Source organism: Crocodylus porosus, unplaced genomic scaffold (genome assembly GCF_001723895.1).
Source record: "Crocodylus porosus isolate Cpor-Errol unplaced genomic scaffold, CroPor_comp1, whole genome shotgun sequence".
Lineage (NCBI taxonomy): Eukaryota > Metazoa > Chordata > Crocodylia > Crocodylidae > Crocodylus > Crocodylus porosus.
The window spans coordinates 14570346-14589410 of NW_017728932.1; the positions used below are offsets into that span (position 1 = coordinate 14570346).

Sequence of the window (19065 nt, forward strand, 5' to 3'; positions counted from 1 at the left end):
AAAAAAAAAAAAAAAAAAAAAACACCAAAAAAAAAAATGTGTTCCTTTTCCAGCAAATGTTGAAACTAAAAATCCACAGTCACTATCTTCTGGCTTCACTTTACTGAACACATGTACACAAATCTGAGCTGCCTCTGAAGATTAGCTAAAAAAAAAAAAGTTATGAGATATACATAGAACATTTTCACTGCATCAGTTTGCTTTCCTATTAGCTATAAATATAACATTTAGTTCTGCTCCTCGAGTCTCCAGTGGCCTTCCAAGCACTCACTCTCTCCCCTATTATTTTTGCCAACATACAAGTGAGGGAAGCCTGAGAATTAGCAGGATGCTTGCTCCTTCGTTCTTACCTTGCTACCTTGAAAGGGAAAAATACGGAGGTACTTGTTGAAGATCACACTCTTCAGCCTGGTAGAGGACTGCAGACCAGGCAGGAGGTGGCTGGATAATGTAATAGAATAACACATCGAAGATGCTACATGGTGAAACGCAAGGCAAGAACAACGGGGAGTCAGACTGCAAAAGATAACAGGCTCCTATGCACCAGGAGCTATAGGGCAAGGGAGGAAATTTTTGGGTGCTCTGGAAATGCATAGTTTAACAACTATCCCCCTGCGTGCTCTTCATGATAAGATGAAAGTGATGAAAGTCAGACCTACAGGAGACACCAGTTCCAGAGTCAACAACCCATCATGGATTACACTGCCTCTAGTCCCCTGACATTCAAAAATCTAAGGGCTGACAGCAAAAGCAGCCATGCTAACCTTAAACTGCCATCATGATGCCTAGAAAGATTTGGCTCCAAACCACAAAGGATCACACGTGCTTCGAGCTGCACTTAGAAAGACAAAGTGGTAGCCAGAGAATTATAAGCGCACCACTGTAGCACAGGCAGGGAACTGAATTCAATCAACCCTCAAACTTCCAGCTGATCTTCAAAGAGCAGCCCACATAAAAACATGTAGCAGAGCACATCTGGATGTTAACGGTGCAGGTAAGAGCGAGAAGGTCTGCATAGAGAGGCAAAAATCACAGCTGTCTAGCCAGATACACTAAAAGGAGGGAGGCGGGGACACTAAAAATGCTTTCATGCCTAGACATTCCCCCACTACCTACTGAAGTTTTCCTACACAGCACAGGTAAAAGCTTCTCACCTTTTTTCACCCAAATACATAAAAACAAAGAGCTACCAACCAAGAGGTAGAGAGAAACACTGCTCCGCTCCTCAAAAGAAGTGCTTTAATCCCAACAGCTACTGTGACCGTGGTAGACACCACATGTAGTCATTTTTCTGCAAGAATAGTACTAGTGTTACAGGATGAGTCTAGAGATAGTTAGTGAAGAGATAAAATAAAAAAGAAGGAAAAAGCAAGGCAAAACTCTCCTGAAACCTATCCCATCCTTCCTACATTAAAAAAAGTTTCTCTGCCAGATAGCTGTCAGATTGACTTTTATTAGTAGATGTTTTGGATGGGGAATCCAGAAAAAAAAAAGATGACAAAGCTGAGATGCTACACTTGATCTGAGCCTTCAAGAGGCTGAGACGCGATTACTGCATAGCATACCAATATCTGCCTACTATTAGCATTTTTGTCTTCTCACGCTTCCTACAAGGAACAGCAAATGATCCAGCAGAAGTCATTCCCGTAAACAGGGGCTACTGAAGAGGAACCCCAGAACAGAACTTAAAAAGACAGTGTCTGGCCCTTAATTCATGCTTGCTCAAAATCACCTAAGCAAACTTTTTCAAAGTAGTCTTTTCTTGGAGCTAGGACATAAGCTATGTTCTACTTTGCATCAAGAAAATATTTACTCAGTGTTACTTTCAAGCAGTGAGCTTTAACAAAACCTGGCTTGAGTTAAGGGGAGGGGGAAAAAACCCACTGCTCGGGACATGGGTGTCTCACCACTAAATTTAATAAGAACGTTCTTAAGAGTCTTGGGCAATTTGAGCATATTAGAAAAATGTTACTGTTTTTCTTGCAAAAATGTAAGACTCACTTTACGTTCCATCTCCATGCTGGTGAAAAGGAAGCGGCTCTTTTTGGCCATGAAGGTCTCTGACTTACATAGCTGGGAAAACTGAAGTATGCTCCAGTATACTTTTATATTTCATTTCAATTTTTCCCAACTTAATACCATGCAGCAACAAACGCCAGATCTTCTGGATAGAGGTGAAATACTGAAAACTGCTATTTCATTTAACTGCTCTTCCAGCTGCAGCAAGTTCCATGGAATGGCAGACTCCTCTCTACTTTCTGGATTGAAACCTCCATGGACCCCAGTTCCTCAAAGACCATGCCCGGTGCCTCTTTATTATCTGGATTCTTAAATATTCTAGGCAAAGACATTAGCTAAATTTGTCAAGATCAAGTAGTATTTGCTCACTTTGCTTTCAACAGAGGAATACAAGGTAATATTGGCCTACCAGCTTTGTGCGTTTTGCAAAAATCTTAAGAACATCCTGCAAGAAAGCATCATATTTTTCAATATATTTACCTGGACCAATGAATAAATTGGTGTGGCTAAGGCAAGGTATCTACTCTTTGTACATATAAAAAGTTATGAATTATACACCCCTCGGTTCCTTGAGTTCTCACAATGAACAGCCTGACCTTCTGCATGCATGGCATTTGGGTGATCTGATACATCACATAGCACCCAAATTAAACAAACACTGCTACTTCAGTTGAAAAGCTTCCATTAGTTTTTCCAGCTGCTACAAAAGAGATTACAGAAGTCCGATAACTTTTACTGGATTTACTCTAAGAGGTGCAGCAGGATAACAAAAGCCAGATTCAAATGGAAGCTTGGAATGACAAGGCTAGCCAAACCCAGGACATGCCAAGAAGGTGCCAAGACAATATTGACCTAACCACTTAATAAAAACTTTCACCATCCTTGCTACTGATCTACAGCACCTAGTGCCAAAAAAGAAAAAGAAAAGGAGGGGACTAAGCTACCACAGAGTGCAGAGATGTTTGCCCCAACTAGGATGGAAAAGAGGAAAGAACACCTCATCTGAAGGAGAAAGGTGGTCAGCCATGTTCGTCTGGCAAGGCAAGGCAGGATGGCACCTTAGATGGCATCTTAGAGACTAACTGGTTCAGAGAGGCACAAGCTTTCACAGCAATAAGTGACTTCACGCCTCTCTGAACTAATTAATCTCTAAAAGGTGCTACAGTGCTCCATCTTTACATCTGAAAGACAAACTCAGACCTCGGTTCTAGGGTATCAGCTACCAACACAGCCAGCATAGAAACCTCAGGGGTATTTGAAAGGGGGATGGACAACCTAAGACCAATATTAGGAAACCAACTTTAAAATATTATTTAAACTTATGGCAGAAAGACCTAACCAACATTTCCTCTGCACCCGAACAACAGGCACATTGTAACCCAAGATTTCTTGGATACTGGTTTGAAAGAGGTCTAGGGTTTACTTACCCTAGATTTGTAAATTTTATTTGGGAACACTGGTTAAACTTTGTTCCAGCTAACCTAGTTTCTACTCGTGTTTTGTGACTTATCGCTAAGCAACACGGACAGCATCAAACCATGAGAAGAAACTGTTCCACCCTAGACCAAAAGTTAAGTCTTTCTTATTTCCTCACCCCTGAGATCGTGTCCTACTAGCAGTACGCACAATTCCCAGACAGAGCCAGCTCTCCAGCTAAAGGGAGAGCTGGAAGTAGCTCCTTCTTCAAAAGCCTCTGTGCCTCTGCTCTTATCCCCAGGAGCTCCTTTCAAAGTGCTTGCAGGACAAGAGGGAGCAGTACCTGGCACCATTAAACTCACAGGCCTGTGGAGCCCAATTCCTCTATGCATCTTGCTGCACCTTACCATTCCTTCATTCCCTTCCTTTTAAAGATTCTCCACTTAATCCTTACCTTCATCTGCTCTCTTTCTGCTTGCCCAAAAACCCATCTGTGACCTCTGTAAGGAAAGTGCTATAGAGGAGAGCCACTGTTTTTCTGAAGTAAGGCAAACAACATCCAGACTTAGTTTATGTGGAGGATCAACCTTCGTGTATTCCCGTATACATCAGCAATAGTAAAGGATTAATACATTTTCAAAGAACCCGTAGAAGCCGAGTCCAAGAAAATGCAGGACCCAGGGGCCCACAGTGCATGTTGTCCGCGTTATAAACTAAGAGTATGAGCTCACGCTAATGAGTCATTTTCTTTTCAGTAGTAGATAAAAACCAAACACCTCAAGTACAAGAATTAAGATATCCTACCTTTTGTTAATAGGTTTTTCATCTTTCTCGTAAGGCTTCACGAACCATTTCCCAATGCGCACAAAATTCCGGTTCATTAAACACCGCTCCAACAGGTTGTGAACTGCCTTAAAAAGCAGAGTGCGACATTCATAGGAAAGTCCGTTCTCCCATACGCCATCTTCCTCTTCTACAGTGCAAAGGGGGGGGAAAAAAAAGGCAGTCAATATCGCATCCCGTGCTGAGAGTCAAAGAACTAAAGGCTAAACAGACATCAACATTAAATGCCAAATGCAGAATTAATTTGTGTGCGATTACAGCATATGCTGACATTCCACCACCCAGCCAGCGTGCAGGGTATTAGCACCCCTCCCCCTACACCGCGCCTTCTGCAAAGCTCAATCTATTAACTAATGCTCACACAGTAAGCTATTAGCAAATATAAATAGTTGACTACAGAAACATGTTTTTAATTAAAAGATACCCACACCCACAAGATTAATGGAACTTCTCCCCAAAAAGTAACCACTGCTATTATGCACAATAGCTTATAAATGCTCTCACACCTTGCCTAGTCTGGGCTGCTTACCACAAAAAAGGCAACTGATAATTATGCTAAAGGTATTTCCCAATGGGAACTGGGAACCTAAATACCATTACGTATCTGGTCCTCAATGTTTATTAGCATCTGGTCCACAATGTTATGAGGTGGAAAAAGAAACAGGCTTTGGGAAACTCAGCTGACAAATCTTCTCTACATACAGGGTGTGTCTACACAAGATGCTAAATGTACAGCAGACTAATTGTACTGTACATTAGCGTGTGTCATGGCAAAAGCCATGCTACTGCACTACTGTGCAGTACAATTAGTCTGCTGCACATTAACATCACTAAAAAGGCGTGTGCCACTGCTACTGCACAGCATCACCGGTTACTCCACATTCAGTTAGTACCTGTTATTACAGGTACTAAACTTAATGCGCAGTACCTATGGCACAGTAATGCACATACAGATGTGCCTACAGAGAAGCTGTAAGCAACTAGATGAAACCTGTCCCACATTACCAACGTGCGCTACACTTCAGAACCCTAGCAATCAACATTTTGGTTATTTTTAAGCTAGTCTCCAATAAGCTGATATTTGTTCTTCAAACTTATTTTGACAAATCAAAAGCAAAGGTCATTACTTTCCATTAAAAATAAATACAAGAAAAAAAGAGCCCTCCAAGGAGAGAAGCTTTTCCCTAACCCCACATCACACAACTGTTATCCTTGTCTGACTATAAGTGGTGCTACTTCAAAATATTTCTTCTGAGATGTACTACAAGAAAAAAGCATCACAGGACCATTGATATCAAAAGGTTACCAATACAAAACACCATTCCTGGGTTTAACAGCACCAGTATTTACATGTGCCCACTTTACAAATATTACACCCACATGTGCCTCAAAACCGTCCAGAACTTGAAGGGTGCCAACACTGAAAGAAAATGGAGGAAAAAAAATAAGATGTGCTGTGCCTGATACTCCACCACCATAACTCTTCCCTCTTTTAAAACAAAAGGCCCAAGCTGTGTAAGACTGCACACTTCTTTATTCGCAAAGTGCACAGGAAAATAAAGAAGAGTTGCATGGCAATAGACATTTAGAGACTTAGACCTCATCTTAACCAGTACAAAAAGAGCATTTAAGTTAAACTTGGAAAATATAAACTACCTAAACCAAAAATATTCTCGCCCATCATGCCTACTTCAAACCACTGAAGACCTGCCAGATGGCAACACCTCACTATTTCCTAAAGACTTCCCTTGGTTGACCAACTTCTGTTAATCCAGAGTCCTATTGCTAACAGCTAAGCATATCACGACATTTTTTAAACTTCCCCAACAAATATACAAAGAGATAACTAAGCAGAGAGGCCATATGACAGCACATGAATGAGAAGAAACGTGGAAATTTGGCATGTACCGCAGAGCTGGATTAGGCGGATAAGGAGTTTTCCATTCTCTTATCTTCTGGACATAGCTAGTGAAACATCAACCTCTAGAGGCTAGCGGCACACATTTTAGCATATGTGAACTGCTACAGCTGTTCAAGCATACACACCTCTTTCAGGCATTCTTTTATTCCAGAGCCTTTGTGGTCACGTACATAAGCTTCCTGCATAGTGCAGCCCACGCTCTAGCCCAGGGGTCAGCAACATTTTTGGGCAGAGTGCCACAACCTCAACTTGTAAGATGTTGGAGTGCCAGGCACAGACAGTGGCAGAGCTGCAAAGGGCCCGATCCTTACTGTGGAAGCACAGCGCCTGCCCCTTCATCTGACCCCAGGCACATGTGCCAAGCAAAATGCCTTTGCGTGCCATGCTCTGGTTGCCTACACCTGCTCTAGCCATAGCTGGACTTGGACTTCCCCTCAGGCTGCAGTGCAAACGCTGGCATCTTGCTGTAATGAGCGTCTGGATCAATACAGCAAGGTTCAAAAAGAGCATATGAAGAGGAACGACAGAGAATTTTGTGGGACACAACATGTAGGACCGTGGCAGCTTTTGTTAAGGATAAATCAGATGTATTCCACCCACCCTGAAAGCTCCAGGAAGCAGATTTATGGTTGTGGAAGGGCATGCTTTGAGAAAAACCTGGAAAACTCATGTTTTTCCAGGTTTTCAGAGGTGTAAGCATATGAACAACAACTGCTATTTAAAAAGAACAAATATTTGCTTTAAAGCAACCATCTGGATAATACAGCAATTTATTAGAGAATTCCTTTACCAGTGGCATCAAAAGGTACTGCCATGGTTTCTCTTTATTATAAAGTTTCAATGTCAGAGTGCAAAATGTTTGAGCTCAGGCAATTCTTGTTTTCCTGGGCTCAGAAATATGTAAACACACACTCAGAAATGAGCCCCCTATCCTACATGTTGAGTTGCTGTTCAGCATATACTGTTCAACCAGTGGCAAACAGCATGATATAACAAACATTAACTACAGAACTTAATGATCTGGACTTTAACTGCACAATAAACCCTGCACCGCTTCAAAGGTTAAATGCTCGGTTCCTATATCGCGCTATTATTTAAAAACTTTAAAAAAAAAATCCCCTGCATGTTAGCTTATTTTATGGTAGCTCTTAGAACAGGCATTTTCAGTCACTTTGCCCAATTTTGTTTTGGGGTAGCAGAGTATAGCTGGGGGGAAGAAAGGTGCAAACAAGAATCTCAGCAACTTCAGCAATAATTAAATGAATGTTCATCAACGGTCAAGGTGCAAGTATGAAGGAAGCAGGTTCTTCCAACGATTTTATTTTCCTCCAAAGCTTTGGCAAGATACCAGTCTTGCAATTTTGAGCTAACAACTTTGGCTGACAAAACAGCTACATCAAATTATTATTCATAACAATTTTCTTTGCAAGAAAGCTGGCCAAATTCTGCAGTACAATTGTGTTAATGGCACATTTAGACAGAACCTACAGAGCTCTTGGATTTTACTGGAGAAAGTCATATTCTACCGGGAGAGGGTCAACTTTCTTCTACCATACTTTAAAAAAAAGCGAGGGATGGGGGAATGGGGAGGAAGAGAGATTTTTATTATAATAGATAGCACATTACAAGCACACACAATCTTACCAGGATCTATTTTAAGTATTCTTTCCTTTTATCTCAAATCTTTGGCTCTCAAGAAACATTTTAGAGAAAGTGGTTGCTTTATTGCTACTGACTAGCATATGCAAATCTTCAGCCACGTTTGTTAAGTGTGTGTTAGAGGAGGCGACCCTTAACACAATCCCTCTTCTTTTCTTTAGTGTTTGAAAATGATTCTCCCCAGTAGGAACAAACCTGGCAGATAGAGAACGCTAGGGATACTTCACAGCCATCTACAGTCTAATTTCATATATAGTAGCACACTAAATTTTGCATTTCAGATATGAACACCAGGGGGATACTATCAAGCTCTGACTAAAATAAACTGGCTTAAAACTCTACTCAAAATACCAACAACCCTTGTTTTCTAAAAGAGACCCTCCAATATACATGGCACTGATGTTGATCTCACCTTTAATTAAAATGCAAATCATGACAAGGAATAACCTTAACTAAAAGATGTCTGGTACAACATTTGGAAGGGAAGCATTTAGTAGGCAAGATGTAAAATTTAAGCTTCTTTTATTTAAGCACTTTAAGACATCAGGCACATTTTTTCCTCCATTACTCTAATTACCTAGAGAACATTAGGTAAACCTGATGACTTCTGTGGGGGGGTCTGCTCTGCCCCTGTTGGGCATCGTGACCCTCAGGGAGACCCCTCCGACTGCGACCCCTCCAACCGCTCCATTAGAGGAATCCTAGCAGGTGAGATGTACGCATACCTTACAAAATACAAGCACACTTACTTCATCTTCAAGGTAAAAAGAAGCAAGAGAGTCTGAATTCAGAGAGCCTTCAAAACGGCCTTACATACACATTGTTTAATGCACAATTTTCTTTGGCAAAATGGTAAGAAATCCCACAGAGAAACTGGAATTAACAATAAGGTAACTCCGACGGCAACAGGCTTGCCTTTAAGTGCCTCTCTAAAGCTATCACAACTTGTGGTAGAGGCGATGTCTTTTATTACACCAACTAGACTTTTCCAAAAAAAATTCTTTAAAGCCAAGAATACGTAAGCTTTGTTTATAGCACTGCAAGGCTAGGAATTTAACAATTAAAAAAAAAAGCCAAGAATTTTTTTTGTTTGTTTTTTTTACACACATTGCTCTTACAGAGAGATGTGGGTTTTCCAGAAAATTTTCCAATGCCCTGAACAGAGCGTGATCTGATTTAGCATGCTTATTTGACCTATATTTAGTAAACAAAACTAAAAAAAGTACCCCCGTGTTAATTTTATGTCCCAACAGCCACAAGTATTTGAACTGAAATACTTGATTAGGAACAAAATTAAATACAGCACGCTTAATGTGGTTTAAATGTTACGTTCAAACACATTCAAAGCTTTATGTGGAAAGAGATTATTTGTATTGGAATACTTGTAAGAATGTAAAGACAATACACAATACCACGCACTTCCCTTATGCTGTTTGTTTACATGTAAGGAAATATACACCGGCACTGAAAACCATCGACACACTCACTTTAGCACACCCAAAAAACTACGCACGACATGCAGTGCTGTGGTTTGGATTCACTAGGTGAATTCCCAACTTGATTTCTGGTTTGGATTATAACGTGAGTGCATTTACCTTCCCTGTTTACAAATCAATGAAACACAGATGCACTCTCTCACACACTTCCTAGGGAGAATCACCTGAAAAACGTTAATTACAACTTTGAAACTGCCAAGCTTGCCTAATATTGTATTGGCATCCATTCATTGTTACTAATGAATTTTATGAAACAATGAATTTTTAGAAATGGAAAACTTCCCACAGAAAAATAAAGCGCTGGGAAATTTCCCACCCCACATGTCTGTTCTTACCAGAAACCAAGCATTATCCAGAAGTTAGGAACACTGCTTTATTTCATTTAAAAGAAAAAAATCAAGTCATTTGCTCCCACAAGAACAGTCTGCAGGAGAAAAGGCTAGAACCCAAGGCCAAAATTCAAACTACTCTCCAGTACATTAGGACCTGAAGAGACAGCTGTTCCAGGCTGATGGAGGCAAGTGAAGTGCATTATTCTCATCTTTTTAGAATGGAGGAGTTTCGGATAGCTACTGAACAGAGACCTACCACCTACAGAACGCCTGCCTACTTAGTCCAGCTGTACTGTACCTCCCTACAGAAAGGGAAGGCTAAAAAAGATAAGAAACCTTTGCCTTCACTCCCGTTCCAGAAGTCTATTCACGTTTTTATCTATATGATCGGGTTAAGCTGTGTAAACAAAAATGTGCGTACTTCAAGATCGCTGGAAAAACCTTCAACTTGAAATCAACTCCATTTCCAAAGGGAACAAAAAAAAAAAGTAGCTTAAGATATCACACCTGTCTAGGCCCCCCTTCCACTTAACTTTTTCAGCCAGCAGAGTTTGCGGCAAAAGGGGAACTACCCCAAATATGCAAAAGAAATGGTTACAAATGATGTTGTGCAAGCAAGTCAAATCCACAAACAAACTCTGGGGGGGAAAGTGCTTTTGTCCTCAAATTTCTTCTGCTTAGAATAATTTTTAGATGTTACTCAATATTAATGGGTTGAAGAAAGTCTTAATATTTTTTTTTTGATGCACCTGTCCCTCCCTGTCCACAATCCCATTTTTCCTTAGCACTGAAACATTTTAGAGCAGTGCTTCTTTAAGCCATTTTCTAAAGATGAGATAGATGTGTTGCATGTCAAGGAACATACTTTTTAAATCCAAGAACAAAATTGGATTTTTCATTTATATTTAAATCTGTAAATCTTAGCAATTATACCAACAGCCAAGAGCTCCTAAAACACCTAATAAAAAAAAAAAAAAGCCAACAACATATTTTAGTGTATATTACTCAGGAACTTTACGCCATATTGGATAAAAATGGTTTTAAACAGCAAAATATGCGTGACAAAAATGAGTTCAGCCTCCCCCATGGACCATGTTATCATGGTTTTAATAATACAGAAGACAAATCACTTTGCAGCACAGTTGGTATAAAATTCTTATATCAAGGGTTAGAAAAGCTTTTAATGTCTGTTACCTGCTACCCCCAAAGTAAAATAGGGGCAGAGTTTCTTACAGCAGCTCTCATTGATAACAACCCAATTATAAAAACAGACTGTTTAATGCAAAAAACCTGATTTACACAAACCACACTTCCTACGTGAGCCTCAACTTACAAGGGGAAAAGGGAAAGGAAAAAAAAAAAAAAAATCAGCAGATGTACTGTGAAATTACTGCAGTAAGCTACATGACTACACAATAGTCTTAACCAAGTGCTACAATAAAAAATGCTGTATTTCAAAATTAAATCATATTTAATTTATATTCAGATTCAGCAGCTTTAGAAGATACTAGTTCATGATTTCATACAAAGTCAGACTAATTCAGTCAGGTTGCTTGACAACGGATTCAAGATTCTAGAACTATTAGGGGAAAAGTTACAAAATACCATGTATTGTTGAAAGAAAAAAAAAGTAATTGCTACATGTCACGAGCAATGGAGTTGCTACATACAAGAAAAAAAATATACCCAAAATGCAGTAGATTTTTTTTTTTTTTTTTCCCGGTGGGGGGGCGAGAAAACAAAAACTAAACAGTAAAACAACAGAATATTTCTTGGGAACAAATAAAATGGGTTTTCCCTAAAATAGTTTATAGACAGTCACACTGTTTGGACAATTTCCTTGCCTGGGAAACAGTCTAGCTACAATCTATTGTTCAACATCACCTATGCCCCTACACAGCACCTACAGAAATAAGTCTTTTCTGCAGCACCATGCATACATCCTCCCTTCCACCCTGGGGGAAAAAGAAAAAAAAAAAAAAAAAACAATACCCTATAAAACGTTCATGTTTCTAGACGTGCATACCGAGCTTGCTTATGCAGATATGAATATTGCTTCAGCCCTTTGTTGATTTTCATGAGGATCAAGTTTGGCTTGTCAAGACAGACACGGCATCATTGTGTTTTGACACTGCACAGAACGCGTGCCATAATGAAGAGCAGAATGCGAGCAAACGCAAGATATAAAAACGGCAAGCAAGTGTAAAATACAAAGTGGGACAATCTAACACGGTAACTTTGCTTTCCTCTGAGTTTGGGAGTAATTAGGTATGCAGATACATGTCAGTTATGCTGAAGGAGCTTTGTCAAGCATCATCTTCAGTGACAAAGGGCTCTCTGCCTGAATTTCTAAAGGCTATATTCTGCAAACAACAGCGAGCCTCGACACAGCGTATCATTACAGCAGAGCCCAAAATCCTGTTTACTATACTGTAGCAATTCTCAGCTTAATCTACAGATGTTTCAGATGGACATGTTACTGCCAGCACTACAAAGAGAAAAGATTTCATCAACAGTACCTTCAAGCTATTATGCATAGTAAGTGGCAAGATTAAAATAAAAAAGCTGCAGATAAAGATGTTCCTAAAAGACTGGTTCTGCAATGTTTGCATAATGCTTATTAGCAGTTTTGCTGCGCTGGACGTGTCTCCACATGGAGGACACTAGTATGTTAAAGAATATGTTGTACAGTCAACTTTGATGGCCAGAAGAGCTGAAGACAGAAAGAGGAAGAGAGAAATGCACTGCTCCCCGCTATAGCATCCATAGGCATATGGCTAACTACACATGATAAAGTTATTTGGATGTTGCACAGGTTTTTGGTGCATGTTCTTGGAGTGGGGCATTTATCCTTTAGTGAACAAGACGGTCAGACTAACATGGACAAAGCATATCAGTTTCTGCAGCTAACAGCACCCAGTGACGTGTTTAACATCTGAACTGGCTGCCTTTGATCCCTGGGTCCGAAGGACCAGGTGCCTATCTCCAGCTGAGTTGACTGGGGGTTGTCTTCCCCAGAAGTCCAGAGCAAGACTCCAACTTACAACAGAGAACAGAGGGCTTCAGAAGCAAGCACTGACAACCAAGCAAGCAAATCACCAGCAAAACGGATCTCAAAAGTGTGGATTTTGGACAACTTTCTTGTCTGCAGAAAGCTGGCAGGTCACATGGTGCTGGCTCTCCTACTGCCTTCTAGCTGCTGCAGATTGGCAGAGGCTACAGACATCAGTGCCAGTTAAATGATCCACGAGACTTGGAATCAGGAAGGAGATGACCTAGGGTACACTATTCAAATGTAGTCCATACCAAGGAAGCTGGAGAATCCTCAACTCAACACTCAAAATTATTACTGCCACCAAAAAGTCACAGCTGCATGCCCTCCACGAGAAAAATAACCAACAATGCATGGGCAAGAATGATCCAACAAAGCCTGTACATTCTCTTATTCAACATGTTATTTTTTCTCATTCTATTCCTCCCCCACCACATCACATTTGGAAATGTATGACCCAAAGAAAAGGGGGTTCTAGTATGCAAAGGATAAATCCAGCAAATAAAGATTTATTTTTATTTAATTAGGAAAAACAAACAGAGACCTAGGGAAAAAGCGTTCACACCTTATGGCTTACCACAGCAAAAGGTGTAAATCAGCTGGCCAAAGGCCCGCTGATGAGATCCCTAGAAAGTGAGCATCAAAGTACAGCTGTCAGGTCTCAAGCACGCTTCGTACCTACATAGTTTTGGGGTCAGGAGTACACTTTTGCCCACATTAAAACCCCACATTTCTGAACAGCCATTTTAAATCCCACAGAGACAGTGAAAGATGATTACGGCTGTTCAAAACAACGAGATAATATGCTGCGGCATTCTGAACAAGCTGAAGAGTAGCAGAGGTGTCCTCCTTTAAGCCTTGCTGCGAGAGAATTTCTATAAATCAAGCTGCATTGCCACTACAACACATTACCTTTGTGAGGCTCTCAAAGGGTAAATTAATGCCACTGACAAGAACAAACTAAGCAGACAGAACAATTTTTTGCATCATATCTGACAAATGGCTCTCAAGAAAAAAAAACATAGCTTGACTGAAAAAAAAAAATCAAAATTCTTAAATCAGAGTCACTAATCTCAATTTATTGCAAGAGTTTCTTATCGAAGTCCAGACAAGGAAAGTTCAGATGTACCCAACAGTCAAGCCATGCATGTGTCCCTCCAGAGCAGAGAATGAACCTCCAGAGATGATACGGCAAGCAATACATGACTGAATTTCACATGAAAAGCAGTGATACTCTGTTTAGAGCTGTTCCTGCCAAGATCCCACACGTGACAGTCTTGAAAGATGCCATAGCAAAACCTTCGTAGAAGCTGTTCACCGCAACCCATTCCAGAGAAAAACAATGTCCTTTACTCACTAAATATACAATTCACGGTGAATCAAACTCCAAAGAGAAGCCAGACTGTTACCAGCGTCCAGTCACGCCAGGAAGTAAATAACTACTGTCTTAGCAAATCACTTGTCCTTGAAGAAGGCTCATTTCAAGGCAGTAGCACACACAATAGCATCATGAGAATGGTCCCAGAGTACAATCAGGTCCCCATATCACCTCTGGGATGGTGAATAGCCTTCCTTTGCTAAGCAACAGCATTGATAACATGCAGTCCAACTATCTGTCTTCACCGAACATCAGAGCTGCAGGTGGCAGGCTTCAGCCTAGATGCAATTTTTCTTTTCCAGAAATAGCGCAAGTGACCACAAGACAGATGGGACAGTCTGAAGTAGTAAGGGAAGCTGTCCATTAATGATTTCGGCCATAAACAATGAATCTGTCAAGCAGTATTGTTTAGATTCACTCTTACCTCCTGGATATGTTCACATTAACAAGAAGCTGGAGAGCTGCCTTCACCTTTATCTCTGCTCTAAACCAGCCAATTCAACTCCTAAAGATCACCTGTATATCTACCACCAGGTACACAGAATCAAACAGACTAGCGCCATCACCCAGACTTTTTGAGACAAGAACCTCCCTGCTGGAACAAGAGATCAGATATGCTTAACCAGAGAGGAAAAGTAATGAGCTTTTAGTCACAGAAGCTGCAAGGAAATGAGCACATCTAGGGCTGAAACCACCCTTGTACCAAAATGCAGCAAGCCCTGGTCAACTCCCACCTACCTACATATACAAAACAGAGCAAACCTAAATAAAAGAAAGATCCAAAAGCAGACCTACAAGTAAGGCTGAGAAAAAGCCAACCTCCATCAGCTCTCCATTACACTCTAGTAAGACTCAAAGTTCATCACTTCCAGGAAGGACTGGGCTGACCACCCATGTATGAGAGCACCAGTGTCCTGAAGAATCTCCTAGCAAAATGCTGATTCTGAAAATTCAACTGCAATAGGCTAGCAGTTTGTGAAGCAAGCTTCATTACAATCCTCCTGCACCTCTGCTTTACATCAGTCCACTAATGTTTTTGTTTGTGGTTTTTTGTTTTGGTTTGTTTTATTTTTTTTTACCCGGGGGGGAGGTTGTAAAAGAAAACTTGGACCAATCAAAATTTTGCGCAAAAGTAGTTTAGAAATGCAGCTTCCAACATGGCTTAACTTCTGTCCTGCAGTCTATTAAAAAAAAATAAATGAATGAAAATGGAATATGCCCATTTCAACTTAGCTCCAAGCAGGCAACACTGTACAAAATTTACATCGATACTTCTGCACAAGCAATGGTTTTAGCTCAGGAAAGGCCCAGGACAAAAATAGCATTGAGTCTATCTCAGCCATACAGAAGATGGTCCCCAAGGGTCAGGACTGAGGTCATTCCTAGGGCAAAATAAGGAAGCTGTAAACACAGGTCTACAGCTTGCACTAAGATGCAAAGTTTCCATTTACAGGGCTGCTAACAGTAGTAGCCGTAGCAGCAGCAGCATCCCAATTCTCATAAACTCAAATACTTCATCATAAACAACTGCCAGCATACTGCATGAAGTCTTTTTCCAGTACATAATATCCTCTCGTTACCAAAAACAGGAAACTCCTTTCTATAAAATAGCTGTACATATAGAATTTTTTCAATTTCATATTTGCTCTTTAGTATGTCTGCGGTTACATAAACAGCATCAACAAATTTGGGTTCCTTCAAGCAACATTTATTCACCTGCAAGGAGTTTCCCCATAGAGAATGAACAGATTTCCATTTTCACCAAAAGCAAAATCAAACATAGGCCTCTTTTTTTCCTTAACTACAACAGGGTGAATGCTACTTATTATTCTAAATGAAAGTATAATATGACTTGCTGCTATTGTATAAAAAGAGCCTGTAAAGTTACTTGTCAGACTTCAAAGTATGTGTGTACAAAGGCAATAGTTTAACTCTGACAGCAACACATACAGAAAAGAAACAGATATATTTGGCAGCAAGATTATTAAAAAAAAAAAAAAAAAGCTTTCTGGAATAGAAAATAAATATTACAAGTCAACATTTTCAAAATAAGGTGCCTAAAATTAGTACCAAGATATAGCAATACCTAAATAAGAGCAGCCTGATTTTAAAAACTGCTAAGCCTCCACTGACTTCAGAGGCGATTATAGATGCACAGCACCTCTGAACAAAAAGAGTATTAATAGACATGGGTTTTAGGATTTGTTGTTCAGCCAAAGATACCAATTAAATTTAGGCATCTTCTTCTGAATATTCTGGCTGGTGATTTTATTCCAAGGAAGACTACTTCACCTGGTCTCACAATTTTCTAAACCTTAAAAAACAGTTCTGAAATGTAATATGGGAACACAGAGATTTTCTGAACTTCCTATGATGACAGCAACCCAAAGCATCATTCTGAAGTGTTAGATCATCCCACACCTAAACCACACATGCACAGCTTTGGATACTTTCCTCTTTTTGAGAAGAAACCCACCAAAAATTCACATAATTCCCTTTGTTTATCAAAGTAACAGGATCCACAAGTAAAGAGGGGGCACCATTCCTCTGGGTATGGGCAGATACTTTAATCCCAAGTAAGCACACAATTTACTATTGCACTACACGATCAAAACAGACGTTCCATTATAAGAAGATCCCACCATCAGAGTTATCTGACTTTACCCCAGCCCATCAGCACCATACATTCAAACTGAGCAGTTTGTCAGGTCGCAACACTACAGAAGATGAGCTGTACATCTTCAGCGTCATTTCTACTATGCTAGAGAACACAAGGCTGAAGGAGCATATTCCTTATGCCAACTGAACCAAATCTAGTAATAGTCTCTTACCTGCCAGGTCATGATGAATCAGGTCAGCAAAGTTGGGGTCATCACCCCACCAAAATATCCACAGCTCTCTGCGTCCAGGTCTCTGATCGCGCCGCCAAACACTCAGTACGTCAGCCTTCAGACAGCGACTGAAACTGCTCAGAATGGGGTCTTCTTCCGTTACGGGAAAGAGAATTGGGGCAGATGTTGGACCCTGCCATACGTATCGTTTCCATTTAATGCCAGTTAAATCAGCCTGGGGGAAGAGGGAACAAAAACAAATTCAAGGACATGTTTGGGCAAAACCAAGGTTTACTAAATCCAGAAATCATTTCTAGTTTCTTAGTTAGAAAGAAAGTATAAGAAAGACTCAAAATAAAAAACTGCCAGAGGATCCCTACTTGCTATGAAAGCATCAAAGATGAAAAAAAGAAACAAGCTCCATTGGTTAAGTCAATAAAACTTGCCTGAAACTATATTCTAATTTCTTAAACCTGGGCGTATACCAGAATGCCAAAAAAACCCCAACCCTAGGTCCCAAGTTATGATGACCTGTATCCTGTTTTCAAACCGTCTTAAATAACCTCTAATTATTAGTAGCAGAAGCAAATCCACAATGAAACTAATCAACTTTTTAAAGGCAGCAAAATAAAAAATAAAAAACAAAAAACAGAAGTGAAGGGCAGCAATGGAGTTATTTTCAAACAATTTCATAACTGCATGGTTATTAACTAATGATGCATCTTGGCAAGGGATTTTTTTCTCTGGACTTCATCTTGCATCGTCGTCCCCTCTCTGTATTTAAGTTACAAAGCACTTTCAGAAACCTATATACAGTCCGCCTAGCCTCAAAGGACACTTTCCAATCCCCTGAAAGACTTTACTGGTTCCAGCAAAAAACACAAACCCTTTCAGACACAGAGAATACTTCAAAGAAGTGTGGTGGCTATACCCTGTGTGACTCTGCTCTCTTCTCATCTCATGTCTTACAAATTAAATTCTAGATTATTTTTCCTTGCTGTAAATGTGTTTGACTTTGGTCAGAAATGGGAAGTTATAATGTGCCCCAGACCTTTCGAGCCAAAATGCATTTTACCCTACTTCTTCCTAGTGGCACCTAATGGGAAAAAGATGATACTAGAACAGTTATTTACAGAGCAACACTACCAGAGACTAAAGTTAACGCTATGACCACTGCTTGGCTGGAGTAATGACCTCGAAGGGCTTGCCAGGAGGCACCATGGGTTTAAGCTGATAAATGAGCCTCTATGATGGATACCTTGTACTTGCTTAACGATTTCCTCCTCCCCCATATGAGAACACAGCTAAGAGTATTGCAGTTCCAGGTCTAACATGGCAGCCTCCCCTACTCCAAAAAAAAGAGCAAGGCTGGATTCCAGGTTACTAAAGGATTTGCAACAGTTGGTACTTCTGAAAGACTAGAGGGCTTAAAAGATGTTGGTGGTATTGAGCTACAGGCCTGATGCTGCCGTCCCCTTGCTATCTGGCAGACACAACCAGGCTGTCCAGAGTCCCCTACCCCCAAATCCATCAATGCAGCAGATTGACACATGTTTGACAACACCATCATCCTCAGTACCAGGCAGCCTACCTGGCACGCGGCGGTCCGCGGGCCAATGCAAGGCTGTCTACCTGGCACGCGGCAACCTGCAAGCGACTAAGGCTAGCCCAAGCCACGACTCCCCCAAAATTGACTTGTTTCCATCAAGTTGGTGTCAGCAGGCGTCAACCCCGACTCCTCCAATGAAACCGCGGACCCCCAAACAGGGGGATCGCCCAAATCGTTCGGACGAAAGCGAGCGGTGGAGCCAATCCATCCGGGAAGAGCGGGGAGTGACGCTTCCTCGGGCAAAATTCCTCTGGCCACGAGATAAGATTGCGGGTTCGCCCCCCCCCGAGAAACCCGGCCTGGCCTCCAACCCAGGAGCGCTGTCTGGCTCGGATCGGGGAGGGGGAGGGAAAGAAAGTTAGTTTGCTTCCTGTCAGCGCTAAAACGAAGACGGGTGGCGATCGGGCGGCGGGAGTTGGGGCTGGGAAGGGGGAGGCGAGTTGTGGCGATACAGTGCTGGGAGTCGGGGGCCGGGAGGGAGAAGGGGGAGGCGAGTTGTAGCCATACGG

General features: G+C 41.0%; 1 protein-coding gene across 1 annotated transcript in view; it reads right to left on the minus strand.

Annotated features, from left to right (window-relative positions):
• Positions 1–17209, minus strand: part of MED13 (mediator complex subunit 13) — a gene marked incomplete at its 5' end in the record, with an annotated part of 70224 nt that extends 53015 nt beyond the window's left edge. Inside the window, 2 exons of the mRNA XM_019545311.1 lie at positions 4240–4408; positions 16948–17209. Of these exons, the coding sequence (XP_019400856.1) occupies positions 4240–4408; positions 16948–17209 (431 nt within the window). The remainder of the gene's footprint in view (positions 1–4239; positions 4409–16947) is intronic.
• Positions 17210–19065: the final 1856 nt, after the last annotated feature.